Below are 21840 nucleotides of genomic sequence, written 5' to 3'. Positions count from 1 at the left end.
CGGCGTTATGGGATCGAGCCCCACATCAGGCTCCTCTGTTGTGAGCCTGCTTCTTCCTCTCCCACTCCCTCTGTTTGTGTTCCTTCCCTCGCTGGCTGTCTCTATCTCTGTCAAATAAATAAATAAATAATCTTTAAAAAAAAAATCCCCAAATCTGGGCAATTTTCACACTTATGGATCTCTGTGCAGAAGACCCAGGCATTCATAAATGATTAGCTTCCACCTCAAATATTCTGTTCAATTCTCCCCACACTGCAGGCCGTATGCACTTCTCTCCGGAAATATGGTCATGGCATTTTTGGCATGCTTGTGATATTCAAAACAATCCTAGCAAATTTTGAAACAGACCAAACTAGGCTTCCCACAAATGTTCACCCTCCTCTCCTTCCTCCTGACCTTTTCACCAGACCATTTAATCTGTCATTAAACCACATAATTCACCTTTTGGTGTCTACTATGCACCAAATGCAAGGACATTCTGTAAAACATCTCATTTTCTTAACAATGTAGTATTATCACCCCCATTTTTCAGATGCAGAGAACTTGCTATGATTTCAAAAAAACAAGGGGGAAACTTCTTGGGAGGAGGGAAAGTCAACCATTAATAACTTTAAAAACGAGAGTTGGATATTTCACATTTTCGACAGCGAGAGAATGTTTGTCAACCTAACCCTCAACATCCACTTAACTGCCCTCCCTCCCCTACCAGACTCTTGTCCTGGAGCTTCATTAAAATCTCCAGAAGATAACTCCAAGGGGATTGACAGCCCTTTTCAAGGCAGAAGCCTTACTCAGCCCCTACTGTCCAAGTCACGCCCATCAATTAGGGGTCAAAGCTAAATGAAAATTGGTCTGCCCCTCAAAGCTATCTACTAACTAGGCAAGATGTGCGGAGCACCAAAACAAAGGGCAGGACTACGGTTTTGTTTTTAAGAGTAAGACCAACATGAGAGAATGCTCATCTCACAGCAGCTTTTTTTTTTTCTTTTTAAGTTTAAGTAATCTCTACACCTAACATGGGGCTCGAACTCACAACTCCAAGACCAAGTCACATGCTCCTCCAACTAGGCAGCCAGGCGCCCCTTACAAACTTGTTTAACGTGAAGGCAGCTTCATAAACACACATAATCAATATACAGAGAGCTCAAATCTGAAATTCTTAAAACACACTCTACCTTTGTTTACAATATTGTTGTTCGACAGGTCTTTATATAAATGGTCATCATACTGCATATTCATCCTTCAGCAATTTGTTTTACCTTATCTCTACAGTTTTGAGATTTAGTCATGAGGCTATATGCAGCTTCTCTTCATTCACTGTAACTACTACATAGTATTCCACTGTAGGAATCCATGATTTATTCCCCCAGTCTCCTGGGGATGAGCACTTAGATTGTTGTTTCCTATTGGTCACAAACACAAAAACAGGATTAGAACTAAATACCTACCTCACTAATCTACTGTTTTCTAGCTGACTCAGTCACCAAATCGATAGCCTAGGAGCTTTGAAATCCTGGAGACCTGGGATCTACTGCTGGGACCAGCTCTGTGTTCTTGCACCAATTGTTTAAATTTCCCTATATCTCAGATTTCTCATTTGTAAAATAGAGTTAATGAATTACCACACATTCACCATTGAAAGGACTAACTAAGGTATTAGGAAACATGCATCCTGGCCCACAGTGTACCTTCAATACCGAGTAGCTACTATTGTTATCAACAACATCTCCTTTCAATCAAAATTACTTAAGGTATTTTAGGGCCTTCAAAAAAACTAATGAATTTTTTTAGCTGAGATTTTGCTATGTACTCCATAATGGTTATTTCTCAGAAGACTGAAATTCAGTAATGCGATAAATATAAGGGAGGGGGGAGTGGGAAGGCAGATAACTTGGGAATTTAAAAAACCTGTTTATAAGTAGGAATGTAAGCGCTTCAGTCCACTAAACCCTCTCAAGGATAAACATACTCATACTGAATTCTAACCCAGTGCTGTTCAACAGAAAAATGTGAGCCATGTAAGTAACCTCAATTTTCCTAGTAGCTGCATAAAAAAGGTTAAAAGCAACAGGGAAAGTTAATTTTAATAAAATATTTTACTTCATCCAATATATACAATCATTTCAAGATGTAAATAATATTAAAAATAATGAGGTATTTTACTTTTTGTTTTACACTTAATCTTCAAAATCTGACATGTCCTTTACATTTGCAGCACATGTCCATCTCAACCGGCCCTACTCAAAGTGCCCAATAGTCCAGTCACATGTGCAAGGAGCTCACCAAGTTGACAGCACAGTTTCACCCATGGCTTTTCAGAAAGATCCCTGTACCGTGTTTTTAGCTGGTAAACAAAAGTCTTGATGCCTTTTATTAAAGTAACTCACAAACTTCAGTTCTTCCCAATAAAAATAGCACAATTCCATAATGTTATCAGAAGTTATTACCGTGGAGGAGCAAAGGGGGAGAATAATGGCTCACAGTTTAAGACACATTCTTTAGAAATTTAATTTCAACCTCCCCGAAACTCAGTGAGGTAGATCATTTACAGATTGGAAAACAGAGGACCAGGGTTAAGTGACTCGCCAAGTTTGACAATAAGTGGGCCCAATACCATGTCTCCAAACTCCACAGGTTGCACAGTTGTACAAACGCAAAACCTTAAGTGGGCTCAGCAGAGATCTATCCTGGTGACTCAAGTAAGGCTCTAAATTTCTATTTGCACCAGAACTTAAAATGAGGGCTTTAAAAAAGGCATCCAAACCTACACAAAAATATCTGAGTATGAAAAAACCGTAGCAATGGTCAAGCAATCTCGAATATAAAGGTGGAATAGTTCTGTCTCTGAAAATTTACTACCAAGGTGAGCAAAATCTTTACAAATTAAACACCATTTGGCTTGCCCACCCTAATGTACTTTTGTTAAACAAAGCATGTAAACTCAAACTACTTGGTTGTTTAGCTTAAGGACTATTACTAAACGTTTTTAAGTAAAAATGCAATTATAAGGATTATGGAATGCTAAACCTCTAATAATCACAAGATTCTAGTAGTGATCTCACCACTATGGAAGAATACACAGGTCTCCCTTTTTTAAGAATACTGACTGAAAGATAATATACCATAATTTTATTAGTGGTTATTTTCAGTGATAGGTGGGTTTATTTTCTCCAATTTTCTACAATGAATATAGATTAGCTTTATGGTTTAATATCAATACATGACTTAAACTTACTAAGGCCTCCAGAGGTGCCTGTTTCGCTCAGCCCATAGAGCATGTAACACTTGATCTCTCCGGGTGGTGAGTCTGAGTCCCAATCTTGGGGGTAGAGTTTACTTTAAAAATAACAAACGTACTAAGGCCTCTAAACACAGGTAAGAGCTTAATACAATTTTTCTTCCATTTTAAACACAACTATTATTCTAATGCCAAGGTAATCTTATGTAACTCTTAACAGGATCCCAATTAGCAAATCTCTTCAGAACGGAGTTTACAAATTCTATCTCCTAACTACCTTCCAGCTCTGATATTAACTTTTTAGTTATTTTAAATTTTTAATAATCCTTATATAGGCCACAGGGCTCTAGAAACATCAAGTTCATTTTAGTTAAAAATCACAATCCCCCCTTTTTCCTGATACTGCGCAATGAAGCAATTTGAGTTTTTACGCCCACTAGCTTTTTTCTAAAAAAGATGTATACAAATGAATTGGCAGGCAATAGGAGCTTAGACAGACTAGAATGTGATATCAACCATGCTCGGTGTAACTGAGATTTCTCTTTCTTCTGGGTCTCCAAGAGGCTTCTTCATGAAGAAACACTTGTTTGATGCTCACCTATCAATGGCCAGACTCTAAATACACCTGAGAATCAACTAAGAGAAATAGGGCCCTGAAAGGCGAACGCTCCGAATTGCAGAGACAACCCAGTAAACAACTAATTCGAATTCAAAGTGATAAGAGCCATCTGGAGATATGACAAAGTGCCAAATGAACACTCCTAGGGGAGATAAATTTGGCACACCTCCTAGTTGTGCCGGGAGGGTTGGGGCTCTTGGGGTGGGGGGAGGGGCAGGATTTGAAAATGTTTTCCTGAGCTTGACTTAAAGCAGGAATCCAGCAATATCCCCAGAGCCTGGAGGCCACAGTACTTTCCATCTGATCCTCCACACCTAAAAAGTGAGGTTAGCAGAGCCCAAGCCTGACCGCCGGCCTGGGAACTCGGCTACGTGACCACCCGGCACCCAGGTGGGCCTGGGGCCAAGTCGTCCTCTCATAAGATCTGGGAACCCCCTCCTTCTCCGGGCCCCCGTGGCAGGCCACCACCTGTTCACTCCTCTCACCGTCACCAGTGGAGGAAAAGACTCCGCCCAGCTCTGGGGCCAAGCGCTGGCACCGATCTGGGTGCAAAATTTGATCCCTGCCAATCCCGGAACAGAAGTGGGCCGAGATTTGAGGGCCGGCAGGGCCTGCCGAGGCTGGGCGGCTCCGCGGCCGACGGCCTCCGGCGAGCTCTGCACCGAGCCGGGTGGGAGTGGGGGGCCACGGTGGGGTCACCCAGGCCGGACGCCGGAGGACCGCGCCCCGCACCCTCCGTCGGCCTGGCGGGGCGCCCACCGGCGCCCTGGGTCTCCGGTGTCCAGCTCCTCCCGGAGGGCGGGCGGAGAGCGCGCCGGGGAAAGTGGAGGCGGGCTCCCACGCAGGAGGAAGCGCTGCCCCCCGCCGGCCTCGGCACGCAGGGACTACCACCCCGCACCGCACGCGTCCGCACAGCCCGGACCCCCGCTTTACCTGGTCCGGCTGAGGCTCGAGGGCGGGCGAGCGGGCGGGCACGGCGTCGGCCCTCCCTCACCTGGGCGGAAGTGAGAGGCCCAGGGTGACCGCGCCTCACCTGGCAGGCCCTTCCCTAGCACCGACCCTCCCCGCCCGGGGCGGGGCGCCAGGGTGGCGCGGGCGGGGGAGCCTGGGCCGAGGGAGGCCGGCTCTGGGGAGGGGAGTGCGGGGGCGGTGGGCTTCCCTAGTCTCTGCAGGTGAAATTCGTCTGGGCGAGGGAGGGTTAAAAAGCCTGAAAAAGGTAGGGTCTGGGGGCCAAGTGGTGGGGGCAGCCCGTGCTAATGGGGTGGGGAGATCCTGCTGGGCAGGTGTTGTAGGAGGGCTGGCGGAGAACGAGACCCCAAGTCAGGCAAATGAAAGTATATTGATGAAAACTTGGTCAGATCTAATTAGTCCCCCCTTGTCCCTTTCCTTTCAGTTTGGTCATTTGTCCCTTGTGTTTTCTGTATCGGATGACCCAAAATTAAATTCTAAGACGTCTACCTGGGGAAATTTAGTTGGGGAAATAAAGGAATCTAACAATATTTGTCTGTAATATGCAGGGCACTAACATACATACTGATATGGGAAATAAGGGCAGAAGAAAAATTATTAAATTTCTTTACTACCTGTAGCCCATTAACAAGTCCTTGAGATAGAGTGTCCGTCCTTTAGGAACTCAGCTGCATCTATGTTAATACTTTGCTAAGGGCAAGAGGCAATCTTAACCCAGCCCCTAGGATCCTGTAAGTCTACTTTTAACATATAAAAATTCCTTTGGAAACTTCCTTTATCTCTACCCCCCAGGATACATGTAGGCAATCATCCTCCAAGCATATGACCCACCGATATACATCTGAAGGGTCCCATGACTGAGGGTTTACTAAACAGTAGTAAATGACCTTTCCCAACACCAGCTAGCCCCTTCCCCAAAATACCTGGGAGGCTTGTGCTATTCCTAACCCCCCTCCCAACTTGAAAGTATATAATGGGCTGCTTCTCATGACCCCAGTGCAGCTCTTTCTGCCCAAGGGTCCTGTCCCCGAGCTTTAATAAAACCACCTTTTTGCACCAAAGATGTCTCAAGAATTCTTTCTTGGCTGTGGACTTGGAACCCTAACCTCTTTCCTACCTCATTTTCCATACCTCATTTTCTCTGTGAAGAAACTGCACTCCTAATAGGTTAAGTGATTTCCCCAACGTTTGGGACTCCATGGGATCTTCTGACTCTTAAGTCGTATTCGACTTCACTATATATTTTAACATTTTTATTCTTGATATCATAACTTGACATTGAGAAAGTTCTGTGTAAAACCTACAATTCCACTCTCTTTAATTATTCCACTCTCTTTAACTAAAGAATTTTGATGATTTACTTTGTATAATAAGGTCCATGCATTAACCATAAAGAAAATCAATCTTCAAGTCTGTATTCATTGAACAGATGCAGTATTTGTTAGGCACTGTGATTGACTCCGTAAAATGTTAAAAAAAAATACTTCAGGGAACTTTAGGTTATGAAACTTTATCCCTCATCTTTAAGAAATTAAAGAACCACTGAAAAACTTTTGAATAGAATGTATCTATTATAACATTTAATAACTAGTGTTCATTCTTTTAAAAACTTTTTTTTTTGAACTTTTAGGGTCATAGCAAAACTGAAAGGAAGGTACAGAGATTTCCCTTATACCTCTTACTCCCACATATGCACAGCCTCCCGTATTAACATCCCCCACCAGAATGGTATGTCTGTTACAACTGATGAACCTACATTGACAAATCATAATCACCCAAAGTCCACTGCTTACATAAAGATAAGACTCACTCATGGTGTTGTACATTCTATGGGCTTAAACAAACGTATAGTGACATGTATCCACTGTTACAGTTTCATATAGAATATTTTCACTGCCTCAAATTGCAGACCCCCAAAAGAAGCCTACTTTACTACACCAGCAAGAGGAGGGGAAGATTTTCTCCTTGCCCAGCAATAACACAGCCAATGAGAAAGCCACAAGTCCACTAATGAGAAACCATCATTGCCCTGAACTCTCACTTTTCTCCAATGGACCTTTGTTCAAAGTAGCCCCTCCCAGCTTCCTCCTTTTTCTCTATAAAGTTAACAGTCATCTCTTTCGTTCTCCTGATTTGAAGATGGTTTGCCATAGCTTGCATGTCTCAAACTGCAATTCCTCTGCTATTTCTGAAAAAACCCATTTTGCTAGTAAAATAACCACCATTTTATTTTCAAGGTCAACAATGCTAAGGAGCTTAAGTAGGATTTTGAATAAGATTTTGAATATGGGGGCGCCTGGGTGGCACAGCGGTTAAGCGTCTGCCTTCGGCTCAGGGCGTGATCCCGGCGTTCCGGGATCGAGCCCCACGTCAGGCTCCTCTGCTGGGAGCCTGCTTCTTCCTCTCCCACTCCCCCTGCTTGTGTTCCCTCTCTCACTGACTGTCTCTATCTCTGTCAAATAAATCAATAAAAAAAATCTTTAAAAAAAAAAAGATTTTGAATATGATATAATAGGTTTTTATTTTTTTGATGAGAGATTAATCAGAAGCAGTATAAAAAAATGGATTGACAGAGAGAGGACCTAGAATCTCAAAGAAGCAGCCACTATTTTAGCAAGGTAAATGGGAAATGACAAATACCTGAAATAGGGTAAGAATATAGGATCGAAAAAATGAAAACATAAAAATATCAATTGTTTACTGATTAGATAGAGGGATTACTGAGGAATAAGGAGAAAACTAAAGTGTAAAGACAATTCTAAATTTTGAACCTGATAGAAGGGATACTGGTGGTGAAACTGAGAAAAGCCAATTTATTCTGTGTTGTTTTTTTGAGAAGACGACTCTGGTAGAGTCGGTTTTAGGTCCTGAATGTGACATTCAAGATGAAATGTACTTGGCATAGAGTAAGCCTTATTGAGTGATGAGTCAAAGTTAATTGGATAGTAGGCAGTTAGACTGGTATACCAAAGAGAGGACACAATCAGAAGTACTTGAGAGACAATAGCATGAAAGTAGTAGAATTCCAAATATGCTCAATATCTACCAGGGACTCCTGCCTGGTTCAGTGGGAGGGGCATGTGACTCTTGATCTGGGGGTTGTGAGTTCAAGCCCCACATTGGGTATAGAGATTACTAAAAATAAATAAATAAAACTTAAAATAAAAATCTACCAGAGCCTTGATATTATTAATTTATCACAAGAGGAAAAATTGCCCATCACAGTCAAATGAAAAAGAAAATTTTTTGGAGGGTAACAATCTTTTACCTCTTAATGTTTCTGTCCTAACCATGGAAATGGGAGTCAGGTTGGATTCTTTTTTTTCCCCCCCAAGATTTTATTTATTTATTTATTTTTAAGTAATCTCTATACCCAACGTGAGGTTCAAACTCACACCCCCAAGATCAAGCATTGCACGGTCTCCCCACTGAGCCAGCCAGGCACCCCCAGGTTGGTTTCCTCAGGAAGTTTTGTGATGAGTGAAACTGTTAATGTAATTAGGTTTATGCTAGAATCTTGGGAATGGAAAGAGCCAACGTGCAGAGCCCTTAAATCCTAGAGGAACTTTGCTTCAGTCTTCACTGGTAATCTTTCCTAATGTTGCTATATAGCAATTTCCATATCGGACTGTGCGATTCATGTCTTTTGCTTTCTACAGAATTCTATATAATTTTTATGTGACAAAGAAATTTGGCACTGAAAACATACTCATGATTGAGATTTAAGAACTTACTAAAATGAGAAGATGTAGTAATTGTGATCAGAGACTACGTGTGCAAAGAAATAAAATATTTTACTGAGCCATATAAGAAAATAGATTAAGGGGCAGTAAGAAGAGAAAGTGATTTTGGGGGGGGTTACTTATTTGTATTTTCGGTGGAGAATGTGGGCAGTGACCTGAGAAAGTGAATTTTTAAGTGTACCATCAGTTCAAGAGTTAAAAATTTCCCATTGTTTCTTTACTCTTGTGGGAGACTTTTTTGTTCTTTTCAGTTTGTACATTGTAGGAGAGAATGAAGATAATCATTAGAACCATAAAAATAGATTTTGTGATGGGATTAATCAGCAAAGTGTAAGCATTTTCATAGTTAATTGTTCAAATCTGTATGAAAAATGATACAAATACAAAGATCAGCAATATTCCTGCAGTTATCAGGAAAATACCTAATTTTGTTTTAATTTCAATAAACTCAGACTAAAAGTCTTCCTTTCACATTCTGATTATCTTTAGATTGTATTTTGAAAATCAAACCAGAACATTTTGAAAGTATATCAAAATGGTAGTCAAAATGCAAAGTCACTGTCTTTTATTACCAGATAATATGGTAGCAGATATTCTGAAACTTATCCCTGGATTTTAGCTAATCCTTGACCCCAACCCCTTTGCTAAATTTCATCTCAGGACGAAGCTGAGAGATGGCGGTTGAGTTGTCTATTATATATGTTATCGTTATTATTTTAACTTAAAGTTAATAGTTTTCTAGGTTGTATGTTTTTAGATCATCATGTATCCTATGAAGATACAACTCTGTTCCTCCAGTTTGGCCTGGATTTTTAATTATTCTTATATTAGTGACAAAACATTGTGTACTATGTACTGTTTTGGGGGGAATATCTTAATCAAAACCCTTGTACTACTACAGTATCTAGTACAGGCTTCTATTTTAACAATGATCAAATAGTACTTTAACTGTTTATCTTTTCTCCTAGTAAACATAAAGCGTTTAACTACTAGGTTCTTGTCTCTTCATTTTTTGAGTCTGTAGGGTCTTGCCTGATGTTGTGCACATAGTAAATGCTTGATAAATATTTCTATGGAGGGGAAGAGAGAGCAAAGAAGGAAAGGATAAAGGGAGGAAAGAGAGAAAAGAGAGAAGTCAACTTAAAACAGGAAGTTTAAAAATAGAACTAGTAAATTTCAAATTTCCTATCATTTAAGTCTTTAATGAAGCATAAATATTTTAATTTAAAAATACCATAGGGGCGCCTGTGACTCTTGATCTCCGTCTTGTAGTTTCAAACCCCACTGTGGGTGTAGGGATTACTTTAAATAAAATCTTCAAAAAAATAAAAATAAAAATAGCATAGTAATGCTGAAAAATTGGTTTAAGAAAAATTTTAACTGTAGTTACAATACTAAAATACTACTACAAATCATTTCATGTCCTTCTATTCCAAAATGATACTTTGCATAATACATAATCCCATGCTTCTTCAAGTGTGGTATCTGGACTAGCAAACTCACAACACTTGGAAACTTCATACATATGCAAATTATCCTGCCCCGCCCTAAATTTTCATAATCAGAAACTGAGGGTGGGTCCCCATTCTTGGTGTTTTAACAAAGCTTCCAGATAATTCTGATGCTCCCTAAAATTTGAGAACCACTGCGTAATGCAATTCTTCAAATTTAGTACTACTGTGAATGAGGAGGCACCGAATTCAAATATTTTTATGTTAGAGAAAATGGCTTAAACTTTGACTAAAGAAAGTAAACGTGTTGCCCAGGGTAAAAGATACCCCCACTACAGAACTTTTAGAACATAAAGAAATTTAGAAAGAAGAGATGGAGGGAAAAAACTCCAACTTTTCACTTAGTGTAGTCGTAAATTCTTCAATCTTTTCTTATAGGCCCTCTCGCTCGCATAAATGTCCTCTACTAAAAATAAAAGTGTAATGCCTATTTTTGTGATAGAGTCCTTAAGTTCTGTTTAAGAGCCTTCCATAAGTTCTTCTCTAAGAGAACAGATAGGTCATTATATCATAATAGTAAGAGCACAGATTCTGAAATCCGGCAAATACCAGTCTGATTCCAATTCAGTAACTAAGGTCGACATGCTTTTTAGCGTCGTTGAGCCTGGCTCATTATCTGTAAACCCAAATCCTACCAGGACTAACCGAGATAGTGTTTGTAAAGCGTTTAACAAATCGCCGAGTGCCGCTGGCACATTTGCGGGTGGAAAAGTCACAGCAGGGTTAGCACGGGAGGAAGCAGTGTATTCGAGACCGCTGATTCTCAAAGCGAGCCTACTTGGGGATCTCAGACAAATCACAGCTCTCCCAGGTAAATCTGAAGGCCCTGTAGCGGGAAAAAAAAAACCAGCCTTCCACCGAGGCATTGTCCCTTTAAGAGCCTCGCTCCCTTCGCCCTTCTCCCGCCCCAGCCTAGGCAAAGGCGGAACCGGAAGTGGTGGGGGACGCGCTGGTCCCCAGCATGGCGGCCACCTGGCCCTCCGCGCTGGTTGCTCCGGAGGCCGTGGCCGCCCAGCTCCTGGGTGTCCTGTGGCTCGTGCCAGTCACCACGGGACCTTGGGGAGCTGCTGCCATCGCCGCCGCCAGTAGCGAAGAGACGATTAAGTGCGAGGACCTCAAATTGGGACAATATCCTCTGTGAGGAGCCCCCCCTCCGCCAGGGGCGAGGTAGATTAGGGGTCGCGAGTGGGTCGCGGCCCTTAACAGGGGCCAGGGTTGTGCTTAAGGGATCGGTGACTTGTGGTTTTTAATGACCGTGGGACTCTGGGAGGTGAAAAGAGCTGTGCGGGTGGGAAGGACAGCGGTCACCCTGTGTGATTTCCTTGGGATTTTACTGATTGTTAGCACTTCTTCTTCTGATCCACCTATTTTTATTATTAATTAGTTAATTACGGGTGGGCTTATTTGTTCAAAAAACACCGACATCCTGAAGTATGCCAGGCCCTGTTCTAGGCAGCAGTAATAAAAAGATTGATTATTAGCGCTTCCCCTTCTGATCCACCTTTTCTTATTATTAATTAATTACCGGTGGGTTTATTTTTCAGCAAACACCGAGATCCTGAAGTATGTCAGGCCCTGTTCTAGGCACTAGTAATAAAAAGATTGATAGGCTCCACCCTAGAAGTTTGCTGACTTGGGGGCGGAGACAAATTAGTATTTAGTAAAGATATAACCTTTGTATGTTGCCCAGTTATCATTAACTTTGTGCCTGTCTCCTCACATCATCCTCAAACTCCGCGAGATGCCAGACTGTCAGGGGGCAAACTCCTGCTCCGTGTTGTAACTGTAGGCCAATTATCTGAACTCTTTCCTCTTGAGTAAAAATGTAGATAACAATGGTACCAACTTAAAAAGGTTTGTTGTGAGAAATTAGTGCAAGCGAATCACATACAACAATGTCTGGCACATAGTAAGAACTATCTGTGTTATTTATTTACAGATGAGGAAACTGAGGCTGAAGGGGTTAAGTGAATCTGCTCATTGTAATAGCTCTGATGAAGGGAGGAACAATATGAAATGGGAGTTACAGTCAAAATAACTACTTTTGTACAAAATTAGATCGTTTTATACAAATTGTAGAGCAGAAAAATTAATAACAGAAGCCAGAGATATAAGAAAGACTCTAGGAGACAAATTTTTAAATTTAAGAAAATTCTATCCTATAGTATTTTTATGTGAATTGGGGAGAGGCAGCCATTAGTAGATGCTTACACAACAGCTCTAATTTGCTGAATACTATTGTGCTTGGAGTTTGAGAATCACTGACCTAGTAAGTTGAGTCTTTTTTGGCAAAAATGTCAGAGCGATTCTAAGAAATAATTGGATGGTATGAAGAGTTGTACGATTTGAACCCTAGAAAGATGTGGCTGAGCATTTCGTGATGAAAAATGGAAAATGGCTGTTACGCCTGGTATGAAGATTAGGTAGTACTTAAAAAACCTTAAAAGCATGTCATGTTCTCTGTTTCCAGAGACATCTTGTGAATTTATCCCATTTTAGAGTCAATAAAATATTTAGGATACAAAAGCTGCCCACAAGTGTATTGAACGTCTATTAGAGGACAGTTATTATACCTGTTTTCAAAAGCTTAAGATCCTGTTGGGGAGACCATGTAGACTCACCTAAAAGAACTATCTTCTCTGCAGTCTAATGGAAAGTGCTCTAGGCTTGGAATCAGGAAACCTGATTTTACTCCCTATCACTTGGTTTTTTTTTTTTTTTAAGATTTTATTTATTTATTCGACAGAGATAGAGACAGCCAGCGAGAGGGAACACAAGCAGGTGGAGTGGGAGAGGAAGAAGCAGGCTCATAGCAGAGGAGCCTGATGTGGGGCTCGATCCCAGAACGCCGGGATCACGCCCTGAGCCGAAGGCAGACGCTTAACCGCTGTGCCACCCAGGCGCCCCTACTCCCTATCACTTGTTGCATGACTTTGGATAAGCCTCTCAAACTTCGAGCCTCAGTTTGTGCTTCTGTAATATGGGAATAATAGTATCTACTTCACAGGGTTATTTGTGCTACATGAAGTTATGTAAGGGGGCCCTTGGTGCTGCTAAGTTATGGGGCCCCATAAATTAGTTCAATCAAATCTCCAGAAACTGATTTTTTTTTTTAAAGATTTTATTTATTTATTCAAGAGAGATAGAGACAGCCAGCGAGAGAGGGAACACAAGCAGGGGGAGTGGGAGAGGAAGAAGCAGGCTCACAGCGGAGGAGCCTGGATGTGGGGCTCGATCCCAGAACGCCAGGATCACGCCCTGAGCCGAAGGCAGACACTTAACCGCTGTGCCACCCAGGCGCCCCAGAAACTGATTTTTTTTTAACCTGAAGCTTTCTTACAATAATTTAGCAAAGATTTTAATTTCCATTTTTCCTTTATTCTTTGTGCTTAACCCTGACTAATGTTCTTTAAGGATGGCATCCTTGCTAGAGCTTTTAATATGTATTAAGTTAATATATTTTTCCTGTAATAAATTAATGTTCAAGTAGTATTTAGCGATGCTAAAAGTATATTTGTGGTTATGCTTGTTGCTTTGGACCAACTAACAGCTTTTTCTTACATGTGAATGTAAACATGAGTTTATAATACAAGACATTAAAGACAAGATGATAATGTATTGTGTTGGAATGTTATTCATATTTCCTTAACTTTTCTCACATATATTTGTAAAGATCCAAAAATAAATAATGCTACACAAGAACCAGTTAACTGTACAAACTACACAGCTCATGGTAAGACTTCCAGAAACATGTTTTTATTTTTATTTATTTTTATTTTTTTAAAGATTTTATTTATTTATGTGACGGAGAGACAGCGAGAGAGGGAGCACAAGCAGGGGGAGTGGGAGAGGAAGAAGCAGGCTCCCAGCAGAGGAGCCTGATGTGAGGCTCAATCCCAGAACTCTGGGATCACGCCCTGAGCCGAAGGCGGACGCTTAACAACTAAGCCACCCAGGCGCCCCTGGAAACATGTTTTTAAAAACAATTTTTGAAACGTGACTTCATAAATCCCATGTATGATTACTAAAAGTAATAAATGTGTGCTTTTTCTTGAGTTAAAACATTATTCAGTTTCTAGAACAACTTAAATTGGAGAACTGGCTAAGAGTTGTTAATATTTAATTTAAGAAGAATATTATTCTTAGTTGTGACCTGGGGACTTTTATATTTTCATTCATTTTTTTTAAACCTTTGAAATCAGTTTATGTAGCTTATGCAGAGATGCTTCTTAGCTTAGATTTTTAATTACTTGAAAGGAACTTAAAATGGGACTGTTAGCCCCGTCAGGTCCAATGAGAAGTTACATCACCCATACTATACAGTTGTAATAAACTTAAACTTAGGTACATCCTAAGCATGAAAACCGTACAGTTAGGACTTTATGCATCAGTATTTTCTTTTCTTTTTTTTTTCTTTTTAGTATTGTAGAGATGTTTTGATAATAGATACCACCCTCAGCCTAATGATTTTGGGGAGCTTCTGTTATTCTAAAATGTGTAGAATGCCAGATAAAAACGAATGAATTGTTCTGATTGATCTTTTCTTCTATGGGGGAATGTGTTGGAAGGGAGGCAGACAGATGTATGTTGGAACTATTTAGCCTTCTTATTTGGCATGGTACGTAATGATGGCAGTTACATGGTATTAATTGGAGAAACGAGCACCTATTCAGTATATACTGATTGTTTTATGTATTAGGCAAGAAATAAGACAGTAATTGATGTTTTCCTTTTAAAATCTCTTAAACAGGTTCATTATGTAAATGAGATTAAAGGAATTGTTTTTCTTACAGCAAAAAACTTTCGTTTTTCAACATATTCAAATAATTGAACTCTTGAATATGAATTCGTATATATTTTAAAAAGCAAATCTTTTATCTTTTTATCTTTATATTTTGGCACACTAGCACAATTATAGTCAACAAAGATACTTGAAAATAAGTTGTGTTATACTTTTGTAATTGGCATTTAGCTACTATTCTGAAGTAGTGAAGTTTTACCATATAAACAGTATTAGGTTTTACATACATCTATATATATGATTTGTATAGCAGATGTTGCTTAGTATGTATACATTTATTTAATTTAGATGTGTTAAAGGAACTTTGTTTTTTTAGTTAATTTATAAGTATACTCTTATTTGTTGGTTTTACAGTTCAGTGTTTTATATTGTGCTTTCTGAACACAGAGTAGAGTTAACATATATAACAAAGACTCAGCTTTCAGGTACTCAAGCATTTATATGCAAGATATTAGAAATCTGTGAATACTTTTGTGACTCAGGTATCTAACTAAATTAGGAAGCAGGCAGCCACCTATCTCAAAAACGGATTTTCTAGCCTGTAGTGTTCTTTGCAGATACAAGGATGTTGAAGAAAATTATGCAACTAAAAAGAATAGTTTCTGCCCAAAAGACCTTTGCCCTTCATTTAGGAGTCTCTTGTGTAAGATAAGTTTGAATCCACTTGTGCAATTATTGATAAGTAAGTTTATAAACATACAAAATCAAATGATCAGACTAGTAGGAAGTAAAAGGACTTGGAGGTATTATGGTACTATCATGGCTTATCAGGTAAGTACTCATAGTTGATGTAAGGGAAGAGCTACAGGACAATAAAAGGAAGGTTTTCTATAAAAGGGAATGATATGATTATTCATTTGGAGAGAAGAAACCAAGTGCCGTATTGAATGTGGGAACACGTATAAAATGTAGATTAATTAATAAATGACTTTAAATCATTATCATGATTTTAAGAAGAAAATAAAGTTTTTGAGACAAAGATGTGTCACAGGGTGGCTGCATATAGATACACAATTGGTACATGACACCAGCATCTAGCTGTGAGCCGGGATAGATTTCTGCCATCCCAGCCCAATGCTCATGAGGCTGTGTCTGTCCATGGGAAGTTTTTCTTTTCATTACCTTTTTAAAACATGCAAGGGCTAGTGGAGTAGTTATGGTGAATCACTTCTAAGTCCTGATAGGGAGGACATCAAAATGACCCTTGAAACATGTTTTTGGGTCTAACATGGAACTGATTAACAGGAGAAAAATATTAAGAGTTGTGAAAATTGTGAGTTAAATGATCTTTCTCAGCCTCCCAGCCAAGATTGTTCTTCCTCAGTTTTTTCACTATGTATCCGAAGAACTATTACAGAATCCTCAAACTAAGTTTAATTTTCTTCAACAGTACTTTTTGGGTAGGGATGAGTAAGAACAATGTTTTACAAACGGGTTTCAAGGTAGAAGAATTGGGACCAAAGGCAAAGTAATTCAACTGTAACATTAGATTAATGTGATCTTAAAATAGCTCCCAATTAGAGATACAGGCTTCCAGTTATGGAATGAATTAAGTCACAGGGATGTCAGGTACAGCATAGGGAAGTCACTGGTATTGCAATAGCGTTGTCCGGAACAGATGGTAGCTACACTTGTGAGCGTAGCATAGTGTATAGACTTGTCCAATCACTATGTTGTACACCTGAAACTAATGTAACATTGTGTGTCAACTATATACTTCAATTTAAAAAATAAATAAAAAAATAAAAACCTAAGGACAACCAATCACAAAAAGTCAGTGAGACCTTTCCAAATAAGGCAAATTCTTAAGGTGTAACCGATCAAATAACTTTCTTGCTTTGCTTACACTTCTGTATAGAAGTCTTCTAACTCCTACAGGTGGGGGAGAGCACTCTAACCACTTCCACTTTAGCACAGTCCAATTCAAATTGATTTTTGCTCAAATAAACTCTTAGAAATAAAAAGAAAAATAGCTTCCGTTTAGCCCAATGCCAACTAAGAAGCATATTTACTTACTGAGAAATGATTTGTAAAAGACAATTTGATAATTAAATTGATTAAAATAAATGGATCAAGACAATTACCTTCATGGAAATTAATTTATATTATAAGATATTGTTTATTGAGAAATTATTTATTTACTGTCTTGAGAGATTACATGCAGGCTTCTACTAAGTGATAGAGATGATATATGAAAGAAGACAAAATCTCTGCCCTCAAAGAATGTTCTGTCTAGATTGTACAGACATACATAGCAAGTGTTTTCAATTTTCTGATCAGTGAAATACAAAAGTATTTAGACTCCATCTCTAGAAAATTTTGCTCTGGTCCTTTGGCAGATCTTTTTTTTATTTTTTTAAGTTTTTATTGAAATGCATTTATAGGAAAGTACACATAAGTGTAACTCAAATGATTTTTCTCAAACTAAACACATTTGTGAATGCTTCCAAATCAAGAACTAACATGATTAACACACCAAAAGTCCCTTCGTGCTCTCTTATAGTCACTGTTCTGCCCTAATGGATAGCCATTATCCTAACTTCTAACAACATACATTAGTTATGTAAAGAGTGTGTTATTTTTAGATTTTTTATTTGGGGATAATGTTTTTTTCTTTCTTAAATATTTTTATTTATTTTGAGAGAGAGAGTGTGTGAACACATGCACAAGCCCAGGGTTGGGGGGGTGGGAAGCAAAGGGAGAGAGAGAATCTCCAGCAGACTCCACGCCCGGCATGCAGCCTGATGCTGGGGCTCGATCTTAGGACCCTGAGATGATAACCCGAGCTGAAATCAAGAATCAGATGCTTAACTGACTGAGCCACCCAGGCACCCCTACTTGGAGATATTTTCAAGCTTACAGAAAAGTTGCAAGAATAAGAGTAGTACAAAGAGGGATGCCTGGGTGGCTCAGTCAGTTAAGCGCCTGCCTTCGGCTCAGGTCATGATCTCAGGGTCCTGAGATTGAGTCCCGCATCAGGCTTTTTGCTCAGCAGGGAGCCTGCTTCTCCCTCTGCCTGCTGCTCCCCCTAATTGTTCTCTGTCTCTGTCTGTCTCTCTTTCTGACAAATAAATCTTTAAAAAAAAAAAAAAAGAGGAGTACAAAGAACACCCATACATCTTGTGCCCAAATTCACCAGTTGAAAACACATATTCTTCTTGCTTTATCATTGTGTGCTCATGCATTCTCTCTTTCAATTTGTATGTATTTTGCCCCATGTTTGTGTGTTTTTCCTAAGAATAGAGATAGTCTACTTGATGTAAACTTTAGTAAATTTAATATATTTGTACTTTACCATCCATATTCTAATTTTATCAATGACCCTAAGTAATGTTTTTATAGCATTTTTTTTGCAGTGCAGGGTACTAAGATCAGGTTTTGACCCTTAAATCTGACAAATCAAGACTAGTCCAGAGCCAAGATGTTAACTGGAGTAGGATCCCAAACCACTTACTCCCTAGGTCAGTCCTTCTGATCGTTATGAAACGATCTTTGTTTATTTCTGATAGTTTTTTTCCATTTAAAAAATGCTACTTTTTATAATTGAAAATTCTGTGTACTTACTGGTTTAAACTGATGCCATCTAAATCACAGACATTGGCCAGAGCAAAACTTTTACAGGAAATCCGTGAATTGAGTAGTTAGTTTTCAGGTTGTAGCATGTTGCTTGATTTTGTCTACTAGGTAACATTTATTGGTAACTGGCTTTCTTAGTCTTATCATAATTGATTTATTTTTGCTTGTTCCTGAAATCAGTGTAAACATGGAATTATGGCATAATGGAAGGAGTATTGATTAAGAAATAATGAGTGTCAGCCTAGGATTTCCAGAGTCTTACTACTTATAAGGCTTTTGTCAAGTCATTTAATTTCTTGGATCTCAGTTTTCATATTTGTGAAAGAAAAGGAGCTATTACTAGTTTTGTCTACTTATTAGGATTTAAAAAAAATAAGGGTCAGTGAGACACCAGGCTGGCCCAGTCAGTAGAACATGCAGCTCTTAATCTTGGGATCATGAGTTCAAGCCCCACGTTGGGCATAGAGACTACTTAAAAAAAAAAATAAGGGTCAAAAGAAATTATCATAAAGTTTATAAAAAGAAACTCTAGGGTTGCGGGCTTCTTTTGATTGGTTAATTTTATTTACACAAAATCTTCCCTTAGTGTTACAGCCACTCCGAGTGTTATATTCATTTCTCATGTCAGTTTTCTTAATATTGAAGTTCTCTAATTTACTAGAGTGGAGAACCTAATACTTGTTGAACACTTTCTTTAACCACGTATCATGCTTTTACCATATGCTTTTACTACATACCCAACACCATTACAAGAGTATTATCCACATTTCACAGATGACAAAAACAAGATTCATTGAGGTTTTACAACTTGCTCAAAGGAACAAACTAGTTAAGTTGGCAGAGTTTGGACTTAAACCCAGATTTGTCCAATTCTAAAGTCCTGCTCTTTGGAGTTCACTGTCAATTCAGCAAATTCTGATTAAATCAGTATTGATGTTTCTCTTACTATTTTCTCATGTAATCTCTGTATATATATTTGGAGCAGCAGCTTGTCCTTCCTCAATAAATTACATCATTTTCTTTTTTTTTTCATTTTTTTAGGATTTTATTTATTTGACAGAGAGAGAGAGACAGCCAGTGAGAGAGGGAACACAAGCAGGGGGAATGGGAGAGGAATAAGCAGGCTCCCAGCAAAGCAGGGAGCCCGACGCGGGGCTCGATCCCAGGACTCTGGGATCATGCCCTGAGCCGAAGGCAGATGCTTAACGACTGAGCCACCCAGGGGCCCCTAAAGTACATCATTTTCATCCCTTGAAATAATTAGCTCATACTTCTCTCAAACTTTAGAATCCTTGTAGCAATGTGGTTTCCTCTTCATTCTGGTACCTCTTTCCACTGTTTGTAGTTTTCCTGAGGTTCTGAGCCTGGAGCATTGAGCATTTTTCTCTAATATCTCATGTCAAATATAAATCATTTCCTATGATAGAAATGAAAAAATATCATTGAAAACTGTAATTGTCAAAATTTATTATTTGACCAATTAATAATATCTAATTGAAAATAGGTATGATTTCTTAGTATTTAATATTTTTATAAGGCCTTTTTACAACTCACCTATCAGTGTTCAATTTTTTAAGATGTTGTGCAGGAAACTCATCTCAAAAAACAATGCATTTTTATTAGGCAAGGTGTATTGGACAATAACCCCAACTGGAATCATAATTATAGCGTTTTGCATTGTAACTATCTCTTTAAGATCTAATTTTAGCTAGTCTGCAGGAAGATCTCACAATGCTGTGAGACAAGAAAGTAGCACTTCAAACTGAGCAAGTAAGTGCAAGGTAATACATTTAGAGGAAGATTATCTAAAATTTAGCAAGAGAATTCTATCTTATGGCACAGTTTGCCAATCCAGAACTTACTACTGTGAGGATTTAAAAAAAATTAAAAATCCATTTTGAGGAAAAACGTGTTTATAGATTTCTTGCAGATCACTTCTTTGTGGAGGTGGAATGGTCCTCATCAAGGCAAAAAACTAACTTTTTAAACCAGACATCTCTTTGACTTATATGCCTGATGCCTAAGCTCTTGTACATGTACTCCTGGAGGCAGACAGAGCTTTCCAAGAGGTAAACAGGTATCATTGTTGAAGTAGTTTTCTAGGGCTGTTATAAGAGTGTTACAACAGACATTGACGGTCTCAGTTCTGGAGGCTAGAAATCTGAAATCACGGTGTTGGCAGGGCCATGCTCCCTCTCAAACTGTGGGTGGAATATATCCTCCGCTCTTCTGACCTGCTGGTGGTGGCCAGCAATCCTTGGCATTCCCTGGCTTGTAATTGCATCAGTCTGGTCTCTGCCTCTGTCCTCACATAGTATTCTCTCTGTAGTCTTCAAATCATCTTCTCCCTGTTATGTGTGCGTGTAATTTCCCGTTTATAAGGACAACAGCCTTACTGGATTAAGACCCACCCCAATGACCTCATTTTAACTTGGTTAAATCTGCAAAGACCTTCCTTCCAAATATGGTCATACTCTGAGGTACTGAAGGTTAGCCCTCAAACATATCTTTTGGGGGGACATAATTCAGCCCATGACAGGTATCTTTAAAGGAATTGATTTCCAGATCCTCAGATAGTATGTGTTTGCTTTTCCTAAAATTGATGTAAATTTTCTGAATTTTATTTTTTTTAAGATTTATTTATTAGAGAGAGAGAGAGGGAGGGAGCTCAGGGGGTGGGGGGACAGACGGAGGGGGAGTGAAGCAAACTCCCCACTGAGCTCAATGCAGGGTTTGATCTCAAGATCCTGAAATCATGACCTGAGCCGAAATCAAGAGCCCAGTGCTTAACTGACCGAGCCACCCAAGTGCCCCCAAATTTCTGAATTTTTTTTTTTAAAGAATTTATTTAGTTGACAGAGACAGCCAGCAAGAGAGGGAACACAGGCAGGGGGAGTGAGAGAGGAAGAAGCAGGCTCATAGCAGAGGACCCTGATGTGGGGCTCGATCCCATAACGCCGGGATCACGCCCTGAGCCGAAGGCAGACGCTTAACACCTGCGCCACCCAGGCGCCCCCAAATTTCTGAATTTTTAAGAGGAGCTCTTTCATATCTATTCTCTGTTGGATAATGATGGCTATCTGATTGCTGTGGTGTTCAGATTCCATTGTAATGTGTGCTGTAACATTTAAATTTAATGGCAATATTTATAATATGCTGGAAATTATCTTTTTTCGAACCATTTAAGTCCATGATGAGAAACTGTAGACATCAACTTAAGTGTGAAGGAGTACAGAGTTGTAAAAAGTTGCTTTAGGGAGTGTGCAAGCAAAATTTTTTGAAGACCACTAGTCTAGAGCAGAGCTTCTCAGCCTTGGGATTGCTGGTGTTTTGGATCAGGTGATTCCTTGGTATGAGGAGCCCGTTTCATACATGGTAGGGTC

The 21840-nt window shown here is 39.4% G+C and overlaps 2 protein-coding genes across 12 annotated transcripts in view; one reads left to right on the top strand and one right to left on the bottom strand.

The window, feature by feature from the left end:
- The window catches only part of PATJ (PATJ crumbs cell polarity complex component), a 341090-nt gene extending 336161 nt beyond the window's left edge, over positions 1-4929 (bottom strand). For all 7 annotated transcript variants that reach the window (XR_004623211.1, XM_034653499.1, XM_034653506.1 and 4 more), the window contains exon 1: positions 4791-4929. The gene's annotated coding sequence lies outside the window, so the exon portion shown is untranslated. The remainder of the gene's footprint in view (positions 1-4790) is intronic.
- A 6072-nt stretch (positions 4930-11001) lies between these two features.
- The window catches only part of TM2D1 (TM2 domain containing 1), a 43888-nt gene continuing 33049 nt past the window's right edge, over positions 11002-21840 (top strand). For 4 of the 5 annotated variants that reach the window (XR_004623235.1, XM_019804798.2, XM_019804797.2 and 1 more), the window contains exons 1-2: positions 11002-11208; positions 13740-13813. Coding sequence is in view for 4 of the 5 variants with exons in the window: in XM_019804798.2 (XP_019660357.1) it covers positions 11042-11208; positions 13740-13813 (241 nt within the window). In the remaining variant the exon portion in view is untranslated. The remainder of the gene's footprint in view (positions 11209-13739; positions 13814-21840) is intronic. The other variant, XM_011230988.3, reaches the window with a different exon arrangement.

Source organism: Ailuropoda melanoleuca, chromosome 2, assembly GCF_002007445.2.
Source record: "Ailuropoda melanoleuca isolate Jingjing chromosome 2, ASM200744v2, whole genome shotgun sequence".
In the NCBI taxonomy this organism is placed as follows: Eukaryota; Metazoa; Chordata; class Mammalia; order Carnivora; family Ursidae; genus Ailuropoda; species Ailuropoda melanoleuca.
The sequence above is the reverse complement of the archived record's forward strand: the minus strand, read 5'-3'. Positions and strand labels throughout refer to the sequence as shown.